Here is a 26262-nt window from a genome sequence, read left to right as displayed (position 1 = left end):
GTCTGCCCCTATTGAGCATTGTTTCTCCCTACTTTGTCCTTCTTCCACCATCCTCTCCATCAGAGGACTATTCCCGAATTGACTGCAGAAACAGCAACTCTATTATATTTGCATAAATTCAGTAAGCATATACTGAGTGCTTAGTGTGTACTCATTCTTTCCATAAATATGTATTGAGTGCCTACCTCATGCCAGGTACTGATGGAGAGAGCAGAGAAAGAGAGAGGCAGAGACAGAGAGAGGGAAAGAGGGAGAGAAAGCAACTCTTGGAGCCTGGAATTATGCAACATAGGAAAAATTTTAAAACCTGCCTTAAAGAGAGATTACAGCCTAATGTAAGGGAGATGAAGCATAGAATGACTATAAGATAGAGTATGGTGAGTGTCATGGTAGAGAAAAAGCAAGTGCTGCTGGAGGACTTCAGAAGAGGGCTGCAATATTGTTTTCAAGCAGGTTTTTTTTTCTTTCTTTTAAAATTTCTACTCCATATTCAGCTTAGCAGGATATCTTTAAAATGTGTAAGTCAGGAACTTTTCATATTGCAAGTTACTGAAACCCAACTGAAACTGGGTTAAGCAAAATAAAGACTACACTGACCTGTGAAATAGAAAAGATCATGGTACTTCAGGCAACTTGGATCCAAATGCCCAAGCAATTCAAGACTTACTCTCCTTTTAAATATACCCTCTGTTCTCAGAGTGTTGGCTTTATCCCCAGCAGATTCTTTTCACATGTTGATTCCTAGCAGTTCCAGGACTTCGTCCTGGAAAAAAAAGAACTTCTCTTTTCCAACAGCTGTAGGAGAGAGTTTTATTAGACTGACCCGGTCATGTGCCCATCCCCAACACACTTGCTTTGCCCAGGGTGCTAGAATACTGAAGTCTAAAGGGGGCAGTGTGGCAGGAGATCAAATGAGACCAAGAGAGGGATGGCTTTCCAAAGGAAAATCTGGGTATGATTATCAGAAGGTAGCAAGCCAACATATATCCACTGCAATCAATGTGGCTAATTACTTTTTTTTCTTTAATCCCCACTTCAGTAAGTTTAGAAAGAGCAACAGTCTAGGTCTGCTTTTCCTGCATCATCTTAACAAACTTAGGGATTGTTTATAATCACTATGAAGTGGGAGCAAGGTATAAAATCTGGACATGTTTATAGCTTCTTTGAAGTTAGTCCCTCAATATGGGTTTTGTTTTTTGATCCAAAGTGTTGTGCATTTCCTAACTATAAAATATATCTGTAAGCAAACATGTATGCAAAAACCATAAACCACACCAAAAAAAAAAAAGAAAAGAAAAAGAAATGATGTCTTGATTTATCCATGCCACATCTTTTTTTCATTAACACAGATATTCAAGTACTGATTTCAAGAAGAGAGGACAATTGGGTTTTTTATTTTTTTAACTCTTAAAATTTACTTAAAAAGGAGTATATGCTCAAACTCTACTAAGATGTGGGGGTGGAGGAAACCACTGCCGTTTCTAGCATACGTGGCTACAAATGGTGAAACCCTGAGCCTGAACAAAGGTTGTGATAATGGAGAGAAGAGGACTAAATCAAGAAATATTTAGGAAGTAGAATCATCAGGTCTTGGTAACTGATTGAACAAGAGAGGAGAAGAAGAAGCCTTAAGATGATTCTGGTTTCTGGGACTTCCCTGGTGGCCCAGTGGTTGAGAATCTGCCTGCCAATGCAGGGGACATGGGTTTGATCCCTTCAGGGACATGCTGTGGAGCAACTAAACCCGTGCACCACACCTACTGAGCCTGCGCGCCCTAGAGCCCGTGCACCTTAACTACTGAGCCCACGTGCTGCAGCTACTGAAGCCCAAGCACCTGGAGCCCATGCTCCACAACAAGGGAAGCCAGGGAATAAGAAGCCCGCGCATGGCAACAAAGAGTAACCCCCACTCGCCGCAACTAGAGAAAGCCCGTGCACAGCAACAAAGACCCAACGCAGCCAAAAAAAAAAAAACAAAACAAAAAGTAGTTTTGGATTGAAAAACTGAGCCGATAGTGGTAATATCAGTGAAGATATTTGATGAAGGAGGAAGATCAGGTTTGGGAGGGGGGAGGACAAAGATGATGAGTGCTGTTTTGTATGTATTGAATCTGAGTAGCTCGTGGAAGCTCTGAAAAGAGACTTGGGTTACAGACAGGGACACAGGTAGTCCTATCTGACTACCAAATAAATGATAGTCAGAATCATGGGGTTGGATGACTCTTATACTACCAAAAGAGACCATTTTGTAATGTAAACATAATTTAAAAATCAACAAATATTTATTCGATACCATAGTAGGACATATGATAATTTTTTTAAAAGCCTTTGTTTGCAAGGAGTTTCTATTCCTACACATACATCTTAATTTGTTTTGTGAGTTTAAAATTGGTACATTAGATTTTCTTAATTTTCTTTAAAAAGACTTGTTTTTTAAGTTGTGAAAACAATATAGTAAAAAATTTTAGTAAAAAAAACCTAAGCAAAATATAAAGAAAATAATTTAAAATCACCTGTGATTTCACTTTGCAGATATAATCACAAGTTTGGATTTTTCTAACTACATTTTGTATGCACAATTTCTTTCACAGTTTTGATAACATATTTTCAGCTTTATATTGCTTTTTCACTTAATATTTTCTTGAGTATTTTCCATGTCATTAAAAAGTCTTCATATTCATAATTTTCATGGCTGTATGTCATTCCACCTACTGGATGTTTACCTCCTCTCTGATGGACATTCACAGTTTCCAATCTTTCAATGTTATAAATCATGCTTTAATATTTTTACATAAATATTTTTTCCCATTTCTGATATTTTAGAGTAGGGTTCTAAACATGAAACTAATGAATCAAAGTATATATAAACATTTTTAAGTGTCTTGATACATAATGCCAAATTTTGTAGTAATTACTGCTTCTTTCTAGCAAGTAATAGGAGTGTCTGCTGCTGCCTTTACCAGCAGTACGATGGCTAATTTAAAAACAAACTTTCCTATTTTGACTGATAAAATATTTTATTATTAAAAATTAAACTATATTGAGCCCAAGAAGCCAGACAAAAAGCATATACTGTATGCTTACACATCTATAAAACTCTAGAAAATGCAAATTCCGGGTGACAGAAGGCAGATCAGTGGTTGCTGGTGCACCAGAGGTGGGGTGGTGGAAGGGAAGGATTACAAATGGGCAAGAGGCCCCTTCGTGATCAATATTTTGATTGTGCTTATGTTTTCATGGATGTATGCAAATGTCCAACTTACCAAACTGTACAATTCGAAAATGTGCAGTTTATTATATATCAAGTATACCTCAATAAAGCTGTTTAAAATTTGTTTAAAAAGAAACATTGTTTTAATTTGATTTTTAAAAATTATCCGTTAGTGTGAACATTTTTCACATTTTAGTTGAGTATAGACTTCTGTGATTTTTTTTTCATGTCCTTACTAATTTTTCTACCTGTACCTTAGCAATTTTCTCCTGGATTTGTGAACTCTACTTATCAAGAAAATTAACACTTAAAGTTATTCAGATTTCTTTTCCCTGTAATTTTTCTTTCTGTTACGGCATGCTTTTGGGAGAATTCATTTATTTGTGCAAGATAATTTTTACCAAGAGGATGTACTATAACCCTACAAGTCCCTATACTACAGTAAACTGTAAATCATCACTTTGCAAAACAAACAAAAATCCTTTAAACAAAACTCAAATTAAGGAAATGAAGGGGTGTTATAACCAAAGCCTTCAGAATTGGCACCTAAAATATATTGCACATCTGTTTTGATGCTATGTTCTTAAGTTACTTCTTAATTTACATAGTAAACAGCAGAGACAGGCGGAGGACTTTTAGAACACAAAAACTACTCGGGGAGCTTGTCTAGGAGTCACTAGTCTTACAACAACGCACGCATGAATTATTTTCCCTTACTTTCTCGGGCTCCTCCTCTGGCAGCTTGCACAGGAAACCAAAGCGGAGTAATGTCACGGGTGATCTCACGCTGGCATGACGTCAAGAACCCTTGACGTCAGAAGGCGGTTGCCACGGGGACCATTCGCCACCGACGGCAAAGTCGTGAAACCTCATCACCACGCTCAGTCTCCGCGTCGGCTTCTACAGAGTCTAAGCTGCTAAAGAATCTTTAACCTTAAGGGGGCCTCAGGGAGAGAGGAGTGGTGCCGCTGCCGCCGAGAGCCCCACCTCCGCGGCTCCGGGTCCTGGGTACCGGGCCCCGGCCTGTGGCGGCGAGCGGCGGCCGCGGCGGCGGCGAAGGCGGTCGACCCGCCTGGGTCTCCTTTGCTCCGTGCAGGGCTGGGAGAGGGGAGCCGCCATATTGGAGCCGGAGCCGAAGGTGCTTTGCAGCCGCCGCGCGAGGCGGGTGGAGGTGGCGGCCCTGGCCTGGTTCTGGGAGGAGTCGGCCGCGCCGGGGCCCGCAAAGCTGGGGAGTGAATGAGCCGCTCACGCTAGTCTCCCCCGCCATTCCTTCCACTTTCCGCCGCCGGGACCGGGCCGGGAGGGGGCCGGAGTCGGCCGTGGCGGAGGCAGGATGTTCTCCAAGAAGCCGCACGGAGACGTGAAGAAGTCTACCCAGAAGGTGCTGGACACCAAGAAGGACGCGCTGACCCGCCTCAAGCACCTGCGCATTGTCATCGGTGAGGGGCGAGGGGTGGTGGCGCTCGGAGGCCTGGGTTGTCCGGCCTTCCCTCTCCTGGGAACCCCTGGGGACTCTCCCTCCGCCCTGGCGCGATGCGGGAGTAGAGGGCGAGGCGTCGCCTCTGCAGAGACGCGGGAGGGCGGATAATTTGGGGAAGGGAACCCTTGGCAGTTGGCAAACACTAGTCACACTAACACAGGTTTTTCTCCTTTTGAGTTAATAACCCGAACTCTTTTTAAAAAACACTTATTACTCTGAAGACTTAGATTATTTTTAAACTTTCTGGAGACTTGGTGTTGCGGATAATGGTGTTTGTAGGATATGTCAGATGACTACCGCCATCCCCACCCAAGTGAAATGGAAAAAAAAAAATCTCAGACAATATAAGCCTTAATCTTTCAAGTTTCTTGGCTAAGGAGAGCAAAGAGGAAGCAGTTATACCTCTTTGGGAAATGGGTGGTTCCCAAAAAGCTTGTGGGAAAGAGACCCGCCCTTGTTAATGCACCTTGTTCAGAATTACTATCATTTAGAGGTGGAACTATTATTAATTATAGAAAACAAGGTAGTTTATAGCTTCCTTTGCTTTTCGAGAATTGTATAGAATTCTATTTTTAATTAAAATTTTCTTACCGTCTGTTGCCCTCTGTTTTGCTGGCCGACCAAACTGCTCTTTGAGTTGTGGATATGGTGTTAAAGGAATTTTTTGGACGCTTGGTCATTTCTCGGGCTGATAAGGGCTGTAATAATACTTATGGAACAACTGGTCCAATACTTGGATCTTTTTAGATGAAATTTGAGGTGAAGAGGAAAGTTAGTTTGCCTTTGTTGATGCAGAGAGTTAATGGCAGAACTGAGTTTAGAACCCAGATGCCTGAATCCTAGTTGAGAGTTTGTCATCTCAGGCTCTCTTCCTAAAGAATGTTTGTTTCGGAAAATGACGTTCATTCAGTGACATAAGTCTTTTATCTGAGGTGCATGTTTCTCTACTATATGGTTTACTCATACCAACAGGATAACACCAATACCTAACATTTGTATGGTACTTTACTGTTTACAGAATGACTTCACATAAATTATAATTAATCCTCACAATAACTCTAGAGTTAGTTAAATTATTATCCTCCATTTTTTACAAATGAGAAAGCTGAAGTTTGGGAATGTTAAGTAGTCATCCAGCTACTAGGAGGCAGAGCCAGAACTGGAACCCAGATTTCATGTCTCCAGTTTGATTTTTACTCTTTCTACATTGATGGCAGCAAATCTATATCACAAGTAAGTTGTGTTTATTCCTGTGGAATAGTAAGAAAGCAGTTAAATCTAGCTTAGCAATGTAAAAATATTTTTTCAAGAAAATATAAATCTTCTAAATATAGTTGAGATTGTCATCTTTTTATTTAAATTCTACTTGAGAGTTAAGCTGTTGAAGAAAAATTTGGCTAGGAGACTGAGACAGGGAAAGTTAATGTGTGGATGTAGGAGATTTATCACAGATAATGGCAGTTTGAAATTGAAGACTTAATGGAATTTGATACCTACTTGGGACAAACTGTAGGCTGGGTAATGGCAGAGCTATAAAGTTGAGTTCCAATAGAGTATCGACATTTCCTAAATTAACTGCCACAGTTCTTTAGTTATGGAATGGTTAAGAAATGGTTCATATATACTTCTTTGGCATAGAAGTTTTTTTTCCACCCTGGAGACGTGGTCTAAATTAAGAGGTCATACATATCAGATATTTTGTAGTGCCTAGCTTTCTCAGTTTGAAAACAAAACAATAGTTTTTTTTAAAAAAAAACCCTTTGCTTTTTAGAAATTTATTTTATTTTTAAATGGAGCATATACTGTACATAAACATTTAAAATATCCTTAAGAACCTTCAAATGGAGGAATTTGTGCTTTCAGATACTCCCTGCCCCGTGAGTGGAGGAGGGCCATACGGAGAGATTACTGTACTCATTTTAGAACAGTAATTCTCAACCAGGGACAGTTTTGCTCCCCTGGGGACAGTGAGAATATCTGGAGACACTTTCGGTTGTCACAATTGGAGAGAGGTGCTACTGGCATCTAGTGGGTAGCAGGTATGCTGCTAAACATCTTGAAACGCACAGGATAATCCCTCACAACAATATTCTAGCTTCAGATATCAATGGTGCTGAGGTAAACCTTGTCAAAATATAGAACAAAAACAGATGGACCTCCAAATCCTGCACTTGGTTCTAACATATTAATTAATTGAATAAAATATTCTGTATCTTTAAGTGGTTACAGTTACTTTGTTTGAAATATGATTAATGTGATCCCTAAGAAAACGAGTGGGAGAGAGTAGAATGGCAAAGACTGAAAGGTGTCTTAGAGGTCTCCCATTTTGCAGATGGTAGAGCCACTTCAGATCCTTTTTGCAAGTTAAGTGCAGGTTTTACATAAAGTAAACGCTGTGAGGAAACTAGTTTGCAGAATAATGGGGCATCGCCCATTACACAGGATTTTGATTTTTGTTTGGTCCCATCTAAACTGTATTTTTAACCTTTAAATCGAACTGCCATTCACTCAGGGTATTTATAGAATTCAGTGCATCCCAATATATGAGAATATAATTTAAGCATCTGGTGTAAGCCTTTGTCCTGGCATGTGTTCCCACTAAAGGACAATTCCAGATGAATTTATAGAACTTGGAGGATTTAGATTTAAATCTACTGTGTTTATTGATATTGCTGTGTGTTTGATTTTTAGGAACTGGAAGTTAGAATTATTAAAAAATAGAAATAAGGCCTTGTCTAGTTGCTGAAGTTTCATGTTGACCTCTCCCCCTGCCCCCTTTGTTTTGTTTTTTTTTTTTTTTTTTTTTACAATTAATGGCCTTAAGATAATGATACTAAGTTAGCAGGTAACTTAGTATCTAACTAAATGGCTAACATAATTCTTGACATAAAGTGGATATTGAGTAAATGTTATTAATAATTTTCTGGTATGGCAAGGTAACAGTTCAGTCTTCTCAACTTAAAAAAAAAGATAAGCGCTTATTAGCTAATAAATATATTGATTACTGTTGGATCATTCTTTTTAGTAGCTTTATTGAGGTGTAATTGACAGAAAATAAATCACACATATTTAAAGCATATAATTGAATGCTTTTTCAAAAATTGAAGTACAGGTGATGTACAATATTACATAAGTTACAGGTGTACAATACAGCGATTCACAATTTTTAAAGGTTATACTCCATTTATAGTTATAAAATATTGGCTATATTCTCCATGTTGTACAATATATCCTTTTAGCTTATTTTATGCATAGTAGTTTGTACCTCTTAATCCCCTACCCCTATACTGCACCTCCCACCTTCCCTCTCCCCACTGGTGACTACTAGTTTGTTCTCTATATCTGTGAGTCTGCTTTTTTTGTTATATTCACTGTTTTCTTGTATTTTTTAGATTCCACATATAAGTGATATCATACAGTATTTGTCTTTCTCTGACTTATTTCACTTAGCATAATACCCTCTAAGTCCACCCATGTTGCTACAAATGGCAAAATTTCATTCTTTTTTATGGCTAAGTAGCATTCCATTGTGTATATACACCATATCTTCTTTATCCATTCATCCATTGATGGACACTTAGGTTGTTTCCATTGTAAATAATGCTGCTGTGAACATTGGGGTAATAGAGTACATACATACATATACCTATACCTATACATATACATATTTTTGACATACATATACCTTGTGAAGCCATCATGACAATCAAGATTAGGAACATAGACAATCAAGAAAATAAATATATCTGTAACCTCCCAGAGTTTCCTTTTGCCCCTTTGTAATCCCTTCCTCTCATCCTTACTTGCCTGCCATCCTACCCCTTCCCTGGGCAACCACTGATCTGCTCTCCTCTACATTAGTTTGTATTTTATATATATATGGAATTAACAGTATTTACTCTCTTTTGATTGGTTTCTTCTACTCAGCTACTTTGAAATTCCTCTGTATTTGTTTTGTGGTGGCGTGTCTTTAGTACTTTGCTCTTATTGCTGAGTAATATTCTATTGTATGGATATGTTATAATTTGATTATCCCATTCACATGTTGACGGACATGCGGGTTTTCAGTTTTGGACTATTCCATATAAAACTGCTGTGAGATGTACCTGTTATATAGATATATGCTTTCTTTTCTCTTGGAATAAATACTTAGGAATGGCATGGATGGATCCTATGGCAGTTGTGTGTTTCTTTTTAGAAGCTGATATACTGTTTTTTTGTCTTTTTACCATTTTACATCCTTACAAGCAGTATGTGAGAGTTCTAGTTCCTCCACAAATGCACCAGCACCGCTTGGTATGGTATTTCTCTTGTCAGCCACTATAATAAGTTATGTAGTGGATATAATTAATGTTTCCCTGATATCTAATAACATTGAGCTTCTTTTCATGTGCTTAATTTGCCATTGTATAACTTCTTTGATGAAATCAAGTTCAAATCTTTCACCTCTCTTTAAATTGAGTTTTTTGCTTTCTTATTTAGTTTAAAAAATTCTGTATATATTCTGGTTACAGGTACTTTATCAGATACATGATTTGCAAAGATTTGTTTTCCCCCAGTCTTTGGATGTGTTTTAATTCTCTTATTTTCTTAGAAGGAATAGGAATTCTTAATTTTGATAAAGTCAATATATCAAGTTTTTCTTTTATGGTTCCTGCTTTTGGTGTTGTATCTGAAATCTTTGCCCAAAGTCAAGGTCACAAAAATTTTCTCCTATGTTTTCTTCTAGAGTTTAAAATTTTTAGGATCTGTATTTAGGTCTGTGATCCATCTTGAGTTAACTCTGCAAATATGGTTTGAGGTATGGATTGAAGTTTATTTTTTTGCATATGGATATCCAAATCTTCCAGCACCATTTGTTGAAAACCACTGCCCTTTCTCCACTGAATTGCCTTTGTACTTTTTCCAAAACTCAGTTGTCTATATATGTATGGATCTGTTTTGGGACTCTGTTTTGTTCTGGTGATCTATTTGTCTGTGTTGATGCCTGTCCCACAGTGGCTTTTTTTGTTGTTGTTACCGTAACTTGATAATAAATCTTGAAATTAGATGATGTTGTCCCTCCAACTTTGTTCTTCTTTTTCAAAGGTTTGTGTTTTTTTCGGACCGGTGGGAGGGAGCTATGCCGGGTCCTTTACCTTCCCATATGAGTTTTAAAATTAGCTTGTCAATTTCTCATAAATAAACAAACAAATTCTTGCTGGGGTTTTGATCGGGATTGTGCTGAATTTGTAGGTCACTTTGGGAAAAATTGACAATATTGAATTCTCTGACTCATGAACAAGGTATGTTTTTTCTTTTTATATGGGGCTTCTTTAATTTCTGTAGCAGCATTTTATACTTTTTAATCTACAGGTCTCACACATCTTTTGTCACTTATCCCTAAATATTTTCTATGTTTGATACCGTTGTAAATGATATCTTCATGACCATTTTTAAAAAAAATTTATTTTATTTTATTTTTGGCTGTGTTGGGTTTTCGTTGCTGCGCGCGGGCTTTTCTCTAGTTGTGGTGAGCGGGGGCCACTCTTCGTTGCAGTACGTGGGCCTCTCATTGAGGTGGCCTCTCTTGTTGCCGAGCACGGACTCTAGACGCGTGGGCTCAGTAGTTGTGGCTTGCGAGCTCTAGAACTCAGGCTCAGTAGTTGTGGCGCATGGGCTTAATTGCTCTGCGGCATGTGGGATCTTCCCAGACCAGGGATCGAATCCGTGTCCCGCGCACTGGCAGGCGGACTCTTAACCACTGCACCACCAGGGAAGCCCCTTCATGACTATTTCTGATTGCTAGTAAAAGGAAATGCAGTTGATTTTTGTATATTGAGCTTGTATCCTGAAACCTTGCTAAACTCACTTATTAGTATTTTATAAATGTCATGGGATTTTTTGTTTTTTACATACATGATCTCATTGTCTGTGAATAAAGATGGTCTTGCTTCTTTTTAACCTGGATGCCTTTATATCTTTTTCTTGTCTTTAACTTATTGGAATCTCTAGCACAGTGTAGAATAGAAGTGGTGAGAGTGGACATCCTTGTCTTTTTCTTGATCTTAAGGGTAAAGTGATCAGTTTTTTACCATACAATATGATGTTAATTGTAGGTTTTTTATAGATGCCCTTTGTCATGTTGAGAAAGTTTTATTTTCTTTCTAGTTCGCTGAGAGTTTTCATCAAGAATAGATATTAGATGTGTCAAATGCTTTTTCTGTTTCTATTGAGGTTAACAGGTTTTTAAATTTTTTTTCATTCTGTTAATGTGATAAATTATAGTCATGGATTTTCAAGTGTTAAATCAACTCTGCAGTCCTCTGCAAACCTAAGTTGATTGTTATATCTTGTCATTTTTATATATTGTTGGATTTGATACTCTAAAACATTTGTAATTTTGTAATTATGTTTATGAGGGATATTGGTCTATACTTTTCTTGTAATGTTCTTGCTTTTTTATAACAGGTAATGTTAGCCTCATAGTATTAATTGAGAAGCATTCCTTTCTTTTCAGTTTTCTGGAATTGTTCATGTAAAATTGGTATCATTTTTTTTCCCTAAATGTTTGGTAGAATTTACCAATGAAGCCATCTAGATATGGAATTTTCTTTGAGGGAAGGTTTTTAATTACTTTAATAGATAGAGGGCTGTTCAGGTTATCTGTTTCTTTTTGAGAGAACATTGGTAGTTTGTATCATTCAAGGGATTTTCCGATTTCAAATAAGTTGTCAAATTTATAGGTATAAAGTTGTTCATAATGCTCTGTTATTGTCCTTTGATATCTATAGAATCTGTGATGATGTCACCCCTCTTATTCCTAATTTGTCTTTCTTTCCTGATCACTTTGGCTGGAGGCTTATCTCTTTTATTGATCATCTAGAAGGACCAGTTTGTGGCTTCATTGATTTTTCTATTTCATTGATTTCTGCTTTGGTCTTTATTATTCCCTTTTTCTGCTTAGTTTTAGTTTAATTTGCTCTTTTTGTAGCTTCTTAAAGTATAAACTGAGGTTACTGATTTGAGACCTTTTTCTTTCTAATGTAGGCATTTGGTGATATAAATTTTCCCCTGAACAGCATCCAACAAATTATGGTATTTTGTATTTTCATTTACAGCTAGGTCCAGAATGCATTCTAACTTCCCTTTTGATTTCTTCTTTGATCCATGGGTTATTTACAAGTGTGCTTTTTAGCTTCAAATATTGGTGGATTATCCTGATATCTTTCTGTTATTGATTTCTAATTTGATTTCATTATAGTCAGAAAACATATGTTTTATGACTTGAATTCTTTAAAATATATCAAAATTTGACAGTCAGGAATATGTTTTAACTTGATGGATGTTCCATATTCACTTGAAGACAGTATATATTCTGCTTTTGGTGGGTTGAGTGTTTGAAAAATGTCAGTTAGGATAAGTTGTTTGATAGTATTGTTCAGGTCTCCTATATCCTTGCTGAATTTGTCTCCTTGTTTTTATAAATTATTGACGGGGGGGCTGAAATTTCTGACTGTAATTGGGGGTTTGTCTATTTCTTTTTGAGTTCTATCAGATTTTGCTTAATGTATTTTGAAGCTCTGTTATTAGGTGTCTAAACATTTAGGGTTATTACTTCCTCTTGATAAATTGAGTTCTTTAGCATTATGAAATGATATCTTTAACCTTGGTAATAGTCTTTGCTCTGGAATCTACTTTGATAGTAATATATAGACTTTTGCTTTCATTGACTAGTATATATTTTCCTGTCTTTTTAATCTATTTGTTTCTTTATATAAAGTGGATTTCTTGGTGGCCGTATATATTTGAGTCTTAATTTTTTTTCTAATCTAAGAATCTCGGCCTTTGAATTGAGATGTTGGATGACTTTTTTTTTCTTTATCACTGTGCTGTTCATTATATCCCCAGAACTCATTTATCTTATAACTAAAAATTTATACCTTTTCATTCTCTTCACCCATTTTCCCCACCCCTACCTCCTGCCTCAACCACCATTCTGTTCTCTGTTTCTATGAGTTTGCTGTCTTAAAATTTCACATATAAGCGAGATCATACAATATGTCTTTCTCTGTCTTATTTCACTTAGCATGATGTCCTCAAAGTCTACCTACACTGTAGCAAGTGACAGGATTTTCTTTTTTTTTTTTGACTGAATAATATTCCTTTGTATGGACGTACACATGTCCATACAAACGAATATATATCACATTTTTTTTATCCATTCATCTGTTACCAGACACTTAGGTTGTTTCCATGTCTTGGCTGTTGTAAATAATGCTGCACTGAACATGGGAGTGCAGATATCTCTTCAAAGTAGTGGTTTCGTCTCCTATGGGTATGTACCCAGAAGTGGAATTGCTGGGTCATGTGGTAGTTCTATTGTTAATTTTTTTTAAATTTATTTATTTATTTATTTATTTATTTATTTATTTATTTTTGGCTGTGTTGGGTCTTCATTGCTGTGCGTGGGCTTTCTCTAGTTGCGGCGAGTGGGGGCTACTCTTCGTGTGGTGCGCGGGCTTCTCACTGTGGTGGCTTCTCTTGTTGCGGAGCACAGGCTCTAGGCATGTGGGCTTCAGTAGTTGTGGTGCGTGGGCTCACTAGTTGTGGTGCGTGGGCTCTAGAGCACAGGCTCAGTAGTTGTGGCGTGTGGGCTTAGTTGCTCTGTGGCATGTGGGATCTCCCTGGACCAGGGATTGAACCTGTGTCCCCTGCATTGGCAGGTGGATTCTTAACCACTGCGCCACAAGGTAAGTCCCCCTTTTTTTTAACAATTTTTTTTTTTAAGTTTCTTGGCCACGCCGCCTGACGTGGGATCTTAGTTCCCCGACCAGGGATCGAACCCATGCCCCCTGCAGTGGTAGCGTGGAGTCTTAACCACTGGACCGCCAGGAAAGTCCCTCTATTGTTAACTTTTTGAGGAACCTTTATACTATTTTTCATAGTGACTGCACAAATTTACATTTCCACACAACTGATTTTTGTATGTTAGTTTTGTATTGTGTAATTGTACTGAATTCATTTATTAGTCTGATAGTTTTCTAGTGGAGTCTTTAGGGTTTTCTATATTATAAGATCGTGTCTTCTGCAAATAGAAACAGGTATACTTCTTCCTTTCAGATTTGGGTGGCTTTTATTTTTTCTTCTTCTTGCCTCTTTTGCCAAATTGCTCTGGCTAGGACTTCCAATACTGTGTTGAATAGGAGTGATGAGAGTGGGCACCTTGCTCTTTCAGCTTTTCACCATTGAATATGATGTTAGCTGTAGGCTTGTCATATATGACCTTTATCATGTGGCAGTACATTCCCTCTATACCCAGTTTGTTAGAGTATTTATTATGAATGTGATGTTGAGTTTTTTTAAAATGCTTTTTCTGTATCTGTTGAGATGATCACATGACTTTTAACCTTCATTTTGTTAATCTGTGAATCACATTGGTTAATTCGTGATGTTTGAACCATTCTTGCATGCCTGGCATAAATCCCGTTTAATCATGGTTATGATCCTTTTAATATATTGTTGCATTTAGTTTGCCAGTGTTTTGTTGAGGATCTATGTTTTTCAGGTATATTGGCCTGTAACGTTCTTTTCTTTTCTTTTTTTTTCTTTCTCTGTAGTGATTTTGTCTGGTTATGTTATCAGGGTAATGCTAGCTTTGCAAAATGAGTTTGGAAGTACTCCCTTTGTTTCCATTATATGGAAAAGAGTTTGAGAAGGATTGGTATGAATTCTTTAAATGTTTGGCAGAATTCACCAGTGAAGCCATCTGGTTCTGGACAATTCTTTGTTAGGAGGTTTTTGATTACTGATTTAGTCTCATTACTTGTAATTGTTCTTTTCAGATTCAGACCAATAACTTGCCATTTAGAGCTGGATGACATACATTTAAAAGTTATTATTGATTTTAGTTTGATTTAAGTTTGTGTCTGTTATCTTGCTGTTTTCTATTTGGCTTATCTTTTCTTAGTTTTCTTTTTTCCCTTTTTTATATTAGTTGAATAAATTTATGATTTTTTAAAAATTTCTTTGTCTTATTAGCTACAATCTTGTATTTTACTTGTTGCTATATGATTTATATATGATTTATATATCTTCAACTTCCCAGAGTCTACTTACTATTAAGTGATATTCTACCACTTCTCGTGTTGTGTAAGAACTTTACAGAGTGTACTTTAATTTCTCTTCCTAGCCTTTATACTTTCTTGGTCATACATTTACTTATATTGATACATGTTGTAAACCCTGTAATTGTTTTGTCTAAGCAAGCAGTTATCTTTTAGATACTTTTAAATAATGAGGAAAAAGATATATATTTACCCATGTGGTACCATTTCCAGCGCTCTTCATTCCTTTGCAGAGATAGATATTTCCAGCCAGCCAGCATCATTTTGTTTTTGTTGGAAGTATTTCTTTTAACATTTCTTTTGTAATGATGGTCTGCTGGTGATGGACTCCTTATGCTTTTGTTTATGTTAAAAAGTCTTTGTTTTTCCTTCTTTTTTGAAAGATGTTTTGCTATGATTAGAATTCTTGGTTGATGGCTTTTTTCCTTTGCCCTTTAAAGATTTTACTCCACTGTCTTTTTGTTGCATTGTTTCTGATAAGAAGTCTGCTGTCATCTTTTTTTTTTTTCTTCTCCCCGAAGAGGAAAAAAAGCAGATTTGTTGTTGTTGGTAGAACGGCATGAAGGGAAGGGCTCTTCACCCTTCCCAACATCTTGCATGGATGGGAGGTTGGGGGCAACAGAAAAGGCAGTAGATGGGGGCGCAGGCCCCACTCTGTACAATATAGAAGAATCTGATATAGATAATTTGTATAAAAGCCACTTGTCCTCATTTGTGTCCTCTTGCAGGCTGGCTGGGCTGGGGGGCTCTGGGGGACAAAGAAGCTGGGTGGTGGGCCAGGACTCAGGGACACCCCATGGTCCCCATCCTCTGGCTGTCCCCTTGCGGGGTCACTTTGGATCCTTGGTGAGGGCATAGCAGAGCTCCAGTGGTTGGGACACTTTCCAGAACTTCTCATTCAGCAGCTCCAGGGTCAGCGAGCCATTCAGTGTCGTGAAAACTCCACCCCCGGGGGCGATGTAGATGGTATACTGCTTTTCGCTGACACCCTTCAGACTGGGCAAGGCAGGCTCCTTAGGGCCGTTGCCTCCTCCAGCACCCCCACCCTGCCCGCCTCTCCCATCAGGTCCTCCGGCGTCAGAGGCGCCCCCTCCAGGCCCTCCTGGGTCCCCTGCCTCTTGCTGATGCCTCGTTCGAGGGCAGTGCGCAGGGCCAAGTACTTGGAGAGATGGTCCACTGTGGCATTCCCAGTTGTCTTCACATACCTAGTCTGGCAGTATTCTCCCTTCTCCACAAGTAGGGTGTGGGGCCGGAACACGAGCTCAGTTTCTCCACCTTGCTCTGGGGGACTGGAAGCCCCAGGAGGGCTTGAAGGGGGGGCAAGGTTCCCCCTCCCAGGGTCCCTCCCTGGTCACCAGAGTCTTCAGAACCGGCACCCCCACCCACCCCACCAGTGCCACCTCCCCCGTCCCTACACTGCTCCCCCAGCACCCCCTCTATGGGGTCACTTGAGAGCAGGGCCTGGGGCACAGTCAGGGGTGGAGTCTGAGCTCACGTCCTCTCCATCCCCCTCTCCCTCCCCTGGTTCTCATTCCTGCTGACTCATCGTTGTGGTCTGATCTGACCCAGGCATCGGCCGTCTCACACGCTGGGCCCTGTGAATGGCCTGCATGCGCAGCCCCTCCTCAGTGCTGGAGCTCAGCACCTGCTGGTTGTGCAGGCGGCTGAGGCGGATGAGCACCCTGTCTTGGTGGGCCTCATATTGCTCCCGGCTGGGGTAGATCTTAGAGATCAGAGCATCGAAGTTGGGGTCTGGCCGCAGAGACCGCTTGGATACCAGCTTCTTTCCGTAGGTAGGGCACTCCTTGTTCCCGCTGCGCAGGGCCATGACAGTGCAATCAGAGCAGAATCGATGGAGGCACTCCTTGGTTGTCATCATATTCTTCAGCATGTCCAGGCAGATGGGGCACATGACCTCTGAATGCAGCGACCGAGGGGAAACTGCAATCTCTGTGCCATCCATGATGGCTTCCTGGAGGTGTCGATGAGTGGAAAGGCGGTGGGTGGGTTGGGGGGAAAGGGGTTTTAGAAACAAGTGGTCCATGAACTTGGAGTCTTGAGAAATACAGTGAGATGTCAGAATCTGGGTACCTCATGTTGGCCACTTGAGGAAATTGGGAATTCTAAGAGTAGGAGCTTTGGAACAGGAGGATCTGAGGTTTGGTGATAGGCCTGGGGATGGGCATGGCACAGATTTTCCATCTGTGGAAGACTTACTTGGTCAACAGAATTTCTTACAGTGTAGTCCTGGTACTATCTATATAAGAGTCCCCTAGGATGCATGTTAAAAATGAAGATCCTAGGGTCCCATCCCATTACTGTATTGCAATGTTACAGGTAGGGGCCAGCGGGAATTCCATTTTTAATAAACTCCGAAGGTGAGTCTTACATGCGCTGACCTATCATGCGGAACTGAGGAGCGGGGAAGGTAATTTCAGCCTGTTTACTATCTTTCAAATGAAGATAGTAATACTTGCTCTACCTCTCTGGCACATATGAGGGGTCCGGTGGAGCTCATACAGACTCAGTTCCCACATTTTGCTGGCATTATGGGCATTCGCCAGCGTCGTCATGGTGACCGGGCACAGACCCCCCACGAGGGCTCCACCGCCGGGGAGGAGAGGTAGGCAGCCTCCAGCCGTCCGCGCTCCCACCACCACAGCACCTCTCCCGGGGCCCGGCCTCCCCGGCTGAGTTCGCTCGGTCCGCAGCCGCTGCTTAGACAGCAGCTCCCGCCGCCGCCGCCGCCGCCATGGCCCGGGCGCTGGGGCCCTAGGTCTGCTGTGTCATCTTTATCTTACTCTGTATATATATATATATATATATATTTTTTTTTTTTTTCTGGCTGCTTTTAAGATTTTCTCTTCATCATTGGTTTTGAGCAGTTTGATTGTGATGTGCCATGGTGCAGTTTTCTTAATATTTCTCGCCTTGGGGTTCATCAAGATTCTTAGATTTGTGGGTTTAGAGTTTTCATAAAGTTTGGAAAATTTTTGGACATTTTCCCCCAGTTATTTCCCTACTTTTTATTTATTCTTTTATTTATTTCATTTATTAGTATATTAAAAAGTATTAATATCAGGTTCATATATTAGGAAGTATTATTAGTATATTGGAGGGACTCATAGCTTTTGGAAAAGAACTGATATTCTTTTCATTTTTTTAGATTCTTTCTTCTGTGTTTTATCTTGAGTAGTTCCTATTTCTACTCTTCAAATTCACTAGTCTCTTCTGCTACATGCAATCTGCCATTAACCCCACTAGTTTATTTTTCATCTCAGATGTAGTTTTTATCTAGTTCATTTTGTGTGTGTGTGTGTATAAAATTATATTGTCTGTATATCTTCTTAGCTTCTTGAACATATGGAATACAAGTAAAATAACTTAATATCCTCTCTGCTAATTCTAACATCTCTATCTATTCTGGGTCAGTTCCATCAGTTGATTATTCTTCTCATCCTGGGTTGTTTTCTTGCTTCTTTGTATGCTGAGTAATCTTTGGATGTCTCATATTTGAATTTTACCTTCTTAGCTTCTGGATATTTTTATATTCCTATAAATTCTTGAGCTTGTTACTGGGATGCAGTTAAATTACTTGAAAACAATTTGATCATTTCAGGTCTTGCTTTTAGGGTTTGTTGAGTGGATCCTCTAGGGATAATTATTACCTACTGTGAGACAATACCTTCCTGAGTATTCTATTCAGTGCCCACAGGTATGAGGGATTTTTTGTAGCCCCACTCTTGGGAACAGGCGCTGTTCCCCAGCTTATGTGAGCATCTGGTACTGTTCTCTCATATTCTCTCACATAGTACTTTTTCCTGTCTTGGGAAGTTTCCTCGCAAGTATTTATGATCATACTGAAAGAGAACCCTCTCCAGTCTTCAAGGATCTCACTGTGTACAGCTCTCTCCTCTTTGGTGCTCTGTCCTGTGGACTCTAATTACCTTGGTTTCCTTGCACTATCAGCTCATTTTCTCAGCTCATGGATTCCACTGGCTCTGCCTGGATTCCCTTTCCTCTCACCATGGGCTGGAAACTCTTAAGACATTAAACGAGTAGCTGAAGGTATACCTCATTTGTTTGCCATATGTCAGGAATGACTTTCTTTATCTGATGTTCGTACCTGCTTGAAACAGACAAACCAAAGAACAAAAAAACCCCTGAAACATAAACAACAATTTTCAAGACACTGGACATCAGATGCTGATAATAAGAGGTTCTCTTAAATGAATGAGACTGAAAATTGGCTTCATACAAAGCAACTCGGCCCCCATTTTTTTACTTTTTTACATTCAGAGAAGAAATTTATGATCAATTGATTATTGATTATATCTGTGAAAGATATCTAATTGTTCTCCAATCTGAATATATTAATGTTTTCAGAAAGAAAGTCAGATTAAAATATCTTAGAAAAATAAAAAACTAGTGTTCATTAAGTATAAAAAGTAATGTATAAAAGAAACAAGTACTGTTTATGTTCATTAAGTAAATAACTTGAAAGTGGTACAGATTAACTAGGAGCAGATATGCCTGGAAATCTGAAAATGTGTAGGAGTCATTGTGAACTGTAAACTGCCTATAAAGATAAACTAACTTGATATTTGGATATGTTCTTAGCATTTGATGGGCAAAGTTAGCAAGTAATCCTATATACATGTCATTAGACTTTATATTCTTTAATTTGTATAAACTCTTTATATTCTTTAATTTGACTCTTACTGATTTAAAAAATTAATTTGACTTCATTGAAATGTTTTATCTTTGTGTATTTATGAAGGAGTGATTTACTGAGCAGATTATTTACATAAACAATATTACTGATTAATTTGCTTAGTAAAACAAGCTGTTTCAAAATTTTGTAAGCCATTTTTGCATTAACGTTTCTTTCATTAAGGATTTTACTGCATCCAAAGAATTTTACATGGCTTATAGGACTGAATAAAATGTGGAATAGAACAATTAGTGATAAAACAAGCAACCGAAGGGCCATTACTTAAAGGTAACATTATCAGGTTCCAGAGATGAGCTGATTATAGCTATAAGGCATTGAATTTGATTCTTAGATTTCCTGGCAGCCAAAGTGAAAAGAGAAACATGTTGGGTTACAAGTTTTCAGTGTCCTAGAAAAGAAAGCATACTTTTTTCTTTCTTTCTTTCTTTTTTTTGGTTAAAACATTGTTTTTTCTGGATTCTAAATTCAATCACAATTTGTATATATATGTATGTTCATATATTATTTAATGTGTCTTCTTTTAGAAGGATCATGCAGTAGAAATAGATTTTGGAGAAAATATAAAAATAGGAGATTAGTATGTTCGTTAGATCTGTTCTTTCTAAGATCAAATGTCTACACAATCTAAATTGTTTTCATTCTTTCTTTTTTTCTATTTGTGTAAATGGCATTGTCATCTCCAGGTTACTAAGACATGAAACTTTCATCTTTGACAATGTGGTAGAAAAAGAAAAATAAATTTACCTTAGTCACAGTATCTTCTTCAACCTCTTGTTACCCCTCTCTGGCATTTTACATTTCAGTAATACTGAATGAGACATCACTTTCTATGATGCCTGTGCTTTTGCTAATGTTATTTACTGTACTGTCATTAATAGCCCATTTCTTTTAACCTTCTTATTAAGAAAGAAAGAATAAGAGGGAGGAAGGAAGGAGGAAGAAAGAAAGAAGCATCAACAACAAAATAATAATCCCAATTATTGGATTTCAAAACTGCAGTCTGGAGCGATAACTACTATAGAAAGGAAGTAGACTTTGTATGAACTCTAAATTGAAAACCCAATATGGTTTGGATGTGTGCATTAATCTATTTCTAGAAAATACCACTATCCATTAATTATGGACCAACCATGAGTTAGGTATACTTCACGTAAGAGCAGTAGTACATGAATATGAGTGGTAATAAGAATTCTATTCTAGGAAGCCCGCTGGTGCAGTGAGAAAGTAGATCAGATGCTATTAAGAAGGCACCTAATAGTATATTATGTAAGATGGCAATTGTATTAAAGAAAAAGCAGGGGAAGAAAATCATACTTATACCTGAAAGCCTTTACTCTTCCTTCAGTCTCAGGGGAAAATCTGTAGAGCTTTGGTGAAGTCTTCTCTATTCTGGTAGGCATAGGGACTTTTCCTACTTACTTCTAGTAATTTGGTTATTTATTACAGTGTAATTACTTATTTGCATGCCTGTATCTTAAGCCTTCCAGAGAGTAGAAGCATATCTCTTCAACTTCATATCCCTAGACTCAGCATAGTGCCTTGCATATGAAAGGTGCTTAGTAAATATTATGTAGTTCATGAATAAATATATTAGGTATGAGGAGAGTGAAGTTGCTCTTCTGTGAGTAACTTCCTTTCAATTAAGAATGGTAGAAAAAACATTTAAAGTCAGTATTCTGATCAGAAAGAATCCTTGGGTTACCTGAAGGACCTGTGCAAAAAAACTGGCTCAGAATCTAAAATCTGTCCTATGTGAAACAGAGAAACAAAGAAAAACAAAAAAATAGGACGTTACATGAAAAATGTTTATGGCATTTTGGCAGAGGTTATGGATAATCTTCACCATTACTGAAAGAAATCTTCATGACCCTTATGTAACATCTAGTTTTTTAAAAACTTATGTCTAGTGAGCACAACAATATGTCATCTTTGAAGTATATACCACCCACTCCCCCCACCCCAATCTAACAGAATAAACTGACTTGTAGACAGACACAGAGGAGAAGGAGATGTGGAGATGGAACAGAATACTGAGTTTGTGGCTATAATGTGTCACAGCAGCCACAGGAGGCTAATATAAATCTGTTCGTGTTTTGTCCTTTTGTTTTTCCATATGAATTTGAGAATCAGCTTGTTATTTTCTGTGAATAATATTGTTAGGATTTTAAAAATTGTATTGCCTTGAATCCATAGGTTTAATTTAAAGGAGATTGACGTCTGTAGTATATCTACAGTTGACCCTAGAACAGCGTGGGTGTTAGGGGCACCAACCCTCCACACAGTTGAAAATCAACATGTAACTTATAGTTGGCCTTCCATATCCCTGCTTCAGCATCCACACATTCAACCAACTGTGGATTGTGTAGTGCTGTAGTATTTACTATTGAAAAAAATTCATGTATAAGTGGATTCGTGCAGTTCAAACCTGTCTTGTTCAAGGGTCAGCTGTATTCTTCCTATCCCAAGGGGTCTCCATTTATTTAATTAGGCTTTCCTTAAAGGTTGTAAATAAAAAAATTTATATTTTTCTCTAAGAAAGATTTGCACATCTTTTTTATGGTCAAGAATAGGTACATTTAGGGACTTTCTTGGTGGTCCAGTGGTTAAGACTCTGTGCTTCCAATGCAGGGGACGCAGGTTCGATCCCTGGTCAAGGAACTAGGATCCCACATGCTGTGCAGTGCAGCCCCCCCCCAAAAAAAAAAACAAAAAAGAATAGGTACATTTAAAAAGGATGTTAAATTTAAAAGGGACGACTTCTGTTTGCTGCAGAAGCAGCACATGTGACCACTTCATTAAATGGTGGTTTAGATAAAGATTAGGAGGAAAGAATGTTCATTTGGATAAAAACATTTATAGATCACTACTTTATATCTTATAACAGAATTTGTTCTTCAGTATTATTTTTGATTCTTCAGTATAAAATGGAAGGCAAATTAAGCAAATATATTTGAAATATTGGGATAAGGAAGACAACTCTTAAAATTCACACCAAAGTTAGAAATTGTCATGAAAATGATTGGTAAATTTGCCTTTATAAAACATTTTAAATTTCTAATAGTAAAACCCATCATTAACAGAGATTAAAAATGAACAGAACAAATGTTGCAAGAAACACTTGCAATGTTTAAAGAAGTTAATTTCCTTAATTTATGGACTGTTAAAAATTTATGAAATATGGAAAGAGATTCTCTCATACATTACTGGCTGAATCTAAATTAGAGGGCAGTTTGTTAACTGTCAAAGTTTTAGATGTACATATGTATATGCTTTGAAACCAGCACTTCCATTTCTTAGTATTTTTTCTTTTTTTTTTTTAATAAATTTATTTATTTAATTTTTGGCTGTGTTGGGTCTTCGTTGCTTTGCGCGGGCTTTCTCTAGTTGTGATGAGCGGGGGTTACTCTTTGTTGCAGTCCACGGGTTTCTCACTGTGGTGGCTTCTCTTGTTGCAGAGCATGGGCTCTAGGTGCGCGGGCTTCAGTAGTTGTGGCACTTGGGCTCAGTAGTTGTGGCTTGCGGGCTCTGGAGTGCAGGCTCAGTAGTTGTGGCACACGGGCTTAGTTGCTCCGTGGCATGTGGGATCTCGCTGGACCAGGGCTCGAACCCATGTCCCCTGCATTGGCAGGTGGATTCTTAACCACTGCGCCACCAGGGAAGTCCCTCTTAGTATTTTTTCTAAGGAAGTAAGTGGATGAGTGTGTAGGATCACTGCATTGTTGTTTAGAATAGTGAAAAATTTGAACTAATCTAAATATTATTTGGGGGTTGATTTTAGAATCTAGGTATATTCCTTTAGTTGAACATTATGATTCTCAGGAATTGTTAGCATTCTAATAATTACTTAATGAATAATGGTTCCATCTCTTCGTTATCTTTGGGAAGTTTTTAAAGAGTAAACATTTTTATAGAAGCAGCTGTCATATATTGGAAATAAGAGTTAATATTTTTGAATATTTATATGTGACAGGTCCTGGACCAAGCATTTTACATGTGTTACCTGACTTAATTTTTTCAACAGGCCAGTGTGGCAAATAGTAATTGATCCCCATGGAAACTTGAGTATTAAATGGCTCGTAAGCAGGGTGATATAGTGGGGAAACTCATAATATCTGTGTTCTGATCTCAGCTATATTATCTACTTAACACTTTATAGATACTTTGCCTGTCTGTAAAATTAAAATAGTAACATCTCAGGTATTATTGGAAGATTACATGAAAAAAATGCATTTGAAGCACAGAATTTATGGAAGAATTTTAAACATTCAAATTTTAATTGGAACCTTAAAGATGATAAAATTGAATCAGATATTATGACCTATTCAAAGTCAAGCAAAGTTTGTTTTTAAAAAATAGAGTACAAACCTCTGAATAACTTGATGATGGTTTAGATTCTATACTTTATTTTCAGTCTTTAACCTATTAAAAATGGGTAAGTTAGAGAGAGACTTATTTAAAAGTTATATTTTGGGAAAGCAAAGAATTGAACGAATGAAAGGAAATGAAATTCATTGTTGGTATTTTATTTTGCATAAACATAAAGAAATCTTTAAGTTGCATCACTTAGCAAAATTATTCTTTGCTTCACCACCCCAAACTAAAGTAGCATAGCTAGTAAAAGGTGTATTTGTGTTACCAAAAATTTGTTGTCATTGTCTGAATTTTTTCAAATCAGTAGCTTCAAGGTTCTCAGTCTGTTTTTTTTTTTTTTTTCCCATCAGTTGTCCTTAGGGCCTTCTAGAGGCAAGTTGGTTGTTACTGTAAGCTGCTTCTTGTAATCATGCCATTTCTTGTAAATTGTCTTTAAGAAAAATTATTATTCATCTTTGTTCCCATTTATTTCTTTGAAAATCTGAAAATTGTCTTTAAGAAAAATAATTATTCATCTTTGCCTCTGTTTATTTCTTTAAAAATCTGAAAATAATAGATCTGAGCAACCATTTGAATAACTAACTATATATAGTGCTTTGCTAGGTTTTGGGCAACTGCAAAGGAATAAAGAAGTTGATGGTATAGTAAGAGGGTCAGGTCAAATATGAAACATGTTATGAGTGTTAAAGACAGAGGATCATATATAAATGAGAGGCCTTGGAGAAAGCTTCATGAAGCTGGGTCATTTGAGATGTACCTTCAAAGATGATTAGAATTTCAGTAGATAGAAGTGAAAGAAGAGCAGTTTGGGGGAAGGTAATGATAAGAGCGCAGCTGTGAATGCAGGAATGTTGAAGGCAGTGGTCTTCCAAGCTTTTAAAAAATAAAGATATCAGGCCTCACCCTAGAAATTACGATTTAATGGCAAGGTGAATAGAAAGGGTTGAGTATGTGGGAGATAATGTGGGGAGATGATTTATGAGATTTGGTAACCAGGTTTTAATGAGAATTTAGGAAGTAGAGATTATGCCACTTCTCTGACTATATCTTTCTACTTTTTGAAATCATGTTTTATTGGTGAATTCGTTGCAGGAACAGATTTCTCACCTCCCGTACCAGTATCAAGGCTACTCAGTCTATACATCAAAACCTCTGCATCATTCCTTCCCAGTCAGTACTACTGTTACTCAAAATGTAGCCTGCAGACTGGTGCTGGTTTACCGGCTGTTTCTTACATGTCTGTAACATGTTAAGGGCAGAAATTGAGGTGTTGAGAAGCTCATCTCAATTTGATAATGCTGTGATATCCAATCGTGTGATTAGGGACTTGTCTCATTGAATAGAGTATAGACCATTCTAGGTGCTTTTCACTTTATTTTCTAGTAATTTATTGTAAAGCTTTGATTTGTGTTGAATTGGAATTAAAAAAAATTTTAAAAACTCCCTTTATAGATAATTTGAGAAGCATGGTCTATACAGTGTTTAAAATTAACTTCTCCCATTCTAACTCATTCTGGTTTTATCCTCTGTTGTTTTAAAGTATATTTTCTTTTCCTAGTGTAATAGTATTTACTTCCCCTTACTCATTTTAAAATATGCATATGTTTAACTATTTTCAGTATTCAGAAGGATGCCTTTGAGTTTAGGGATATGAATTGAGAAACTATTTTCTATTTTGGAGGTATAGAACTGAATCCAGAACATTAGTAGTACTGTATTTTGATTGCTCTCCTATTGTCAGACTACTCAATTAAAAAAAGAAAGAAGACATTATTTTATATAATAGTTGTATACTAGGAGCTGGCTAATCTTTGGCTCTTTAACAGTGAAGGTAGTACATTTGCTTGAAGTAAACATCTGTAATTGGTGATATAACAGTTTGCAATTTCTAGATTTAGGAAAAAAATATTTTTTCAGTCTGATTTCCATTAATTCTATTTCTTTTCAAATTAATTCTTTTCAGACTAACTAAGAAGTTCTAGCTTTCAGATTTAGTTAGTCAGATAGGGTCTGGCAGATCTCACAAATCAGGATGTCAAGGAGTTGAATCTAGGCTGGCTAAAAGAGATAGATCAGTAAAACAGAAACCTACACCCATTAGTAGTCACTCCCCATTTCCCCTTACTCTCTAACCCTGGCAACCATTAATTTACTTCTATCTCTATGTATTTGAACACTCTAGATGGTTTATATAAATGGAATCACAAAATATGTGGTTTTTGTGTCTGTCTTCTTTCACTTAACGATGTTTTCAAGGTTCATCCATGTTTTAACATGTAACAGTATTTCATTCCTTTTTATGGCTGAATAATAACTATGGATATACCATATTTTATTTTTCTCTTCATCAGTTGATGGC

General features: G+C 37.7%; 1 protein-coding gene and 1 pseudogene across 8 annotated transcripts in view; one reads left to right on the top strand and one right to left on the bottom strand.

Moving 5' to 3' along the window:
• Positions 1 to 4544: 4544 nt before the first annotated feature.
• RALGAPA1 (Ral GTPase activating protein catalytic subunit alpha 1) overlaps positions 4545 to 26262 on the top strand; it is a gene marked incomplete at its 5' end in the record, with an annotated part of 231007 nt that continues 209289 nt past the window's right edge. For all 7 annotated transcript variants that reach the window (XM_081227825.1, XM_081227822.1, XM_081227824.1 and 4 more), the window contains one exon: positions 4545 to 4650. In XM_081227825.1, the coding sequence (XP_081083951.1) occupies positions 4545 to 4650 (106 nt within the window). The remainder of the gene's footprint in view (positions 4651 to 26262) is intronic.
• Positions 15406 to 17211, bottom strand: LOC308613793 (E3 ubiquitin-protein ligase RING1-like; annotated as a pseudogene). The gene has a single exon. The product of its transcript is annotated as an E3 ubiquitin-protein ligase RING1-like (transcript).

This window comes from Mesoplodon bidens, assembly GCF_964165515.1.
Source record: "Mesoplodon bidens genome assembly, chromosome: 3".
Classification (NCBI taxonomy): Eukaryota; Metazoa; Chordata; class Mammalia; order Artiodactyla; family Ziphiidae; genus Mesoplodon; species Mesoplodon bidens.
Note: the sequence above shows the minus strand (reverse complement) of the source record. Positions and strands in the feature narration are given on the sequence as shown.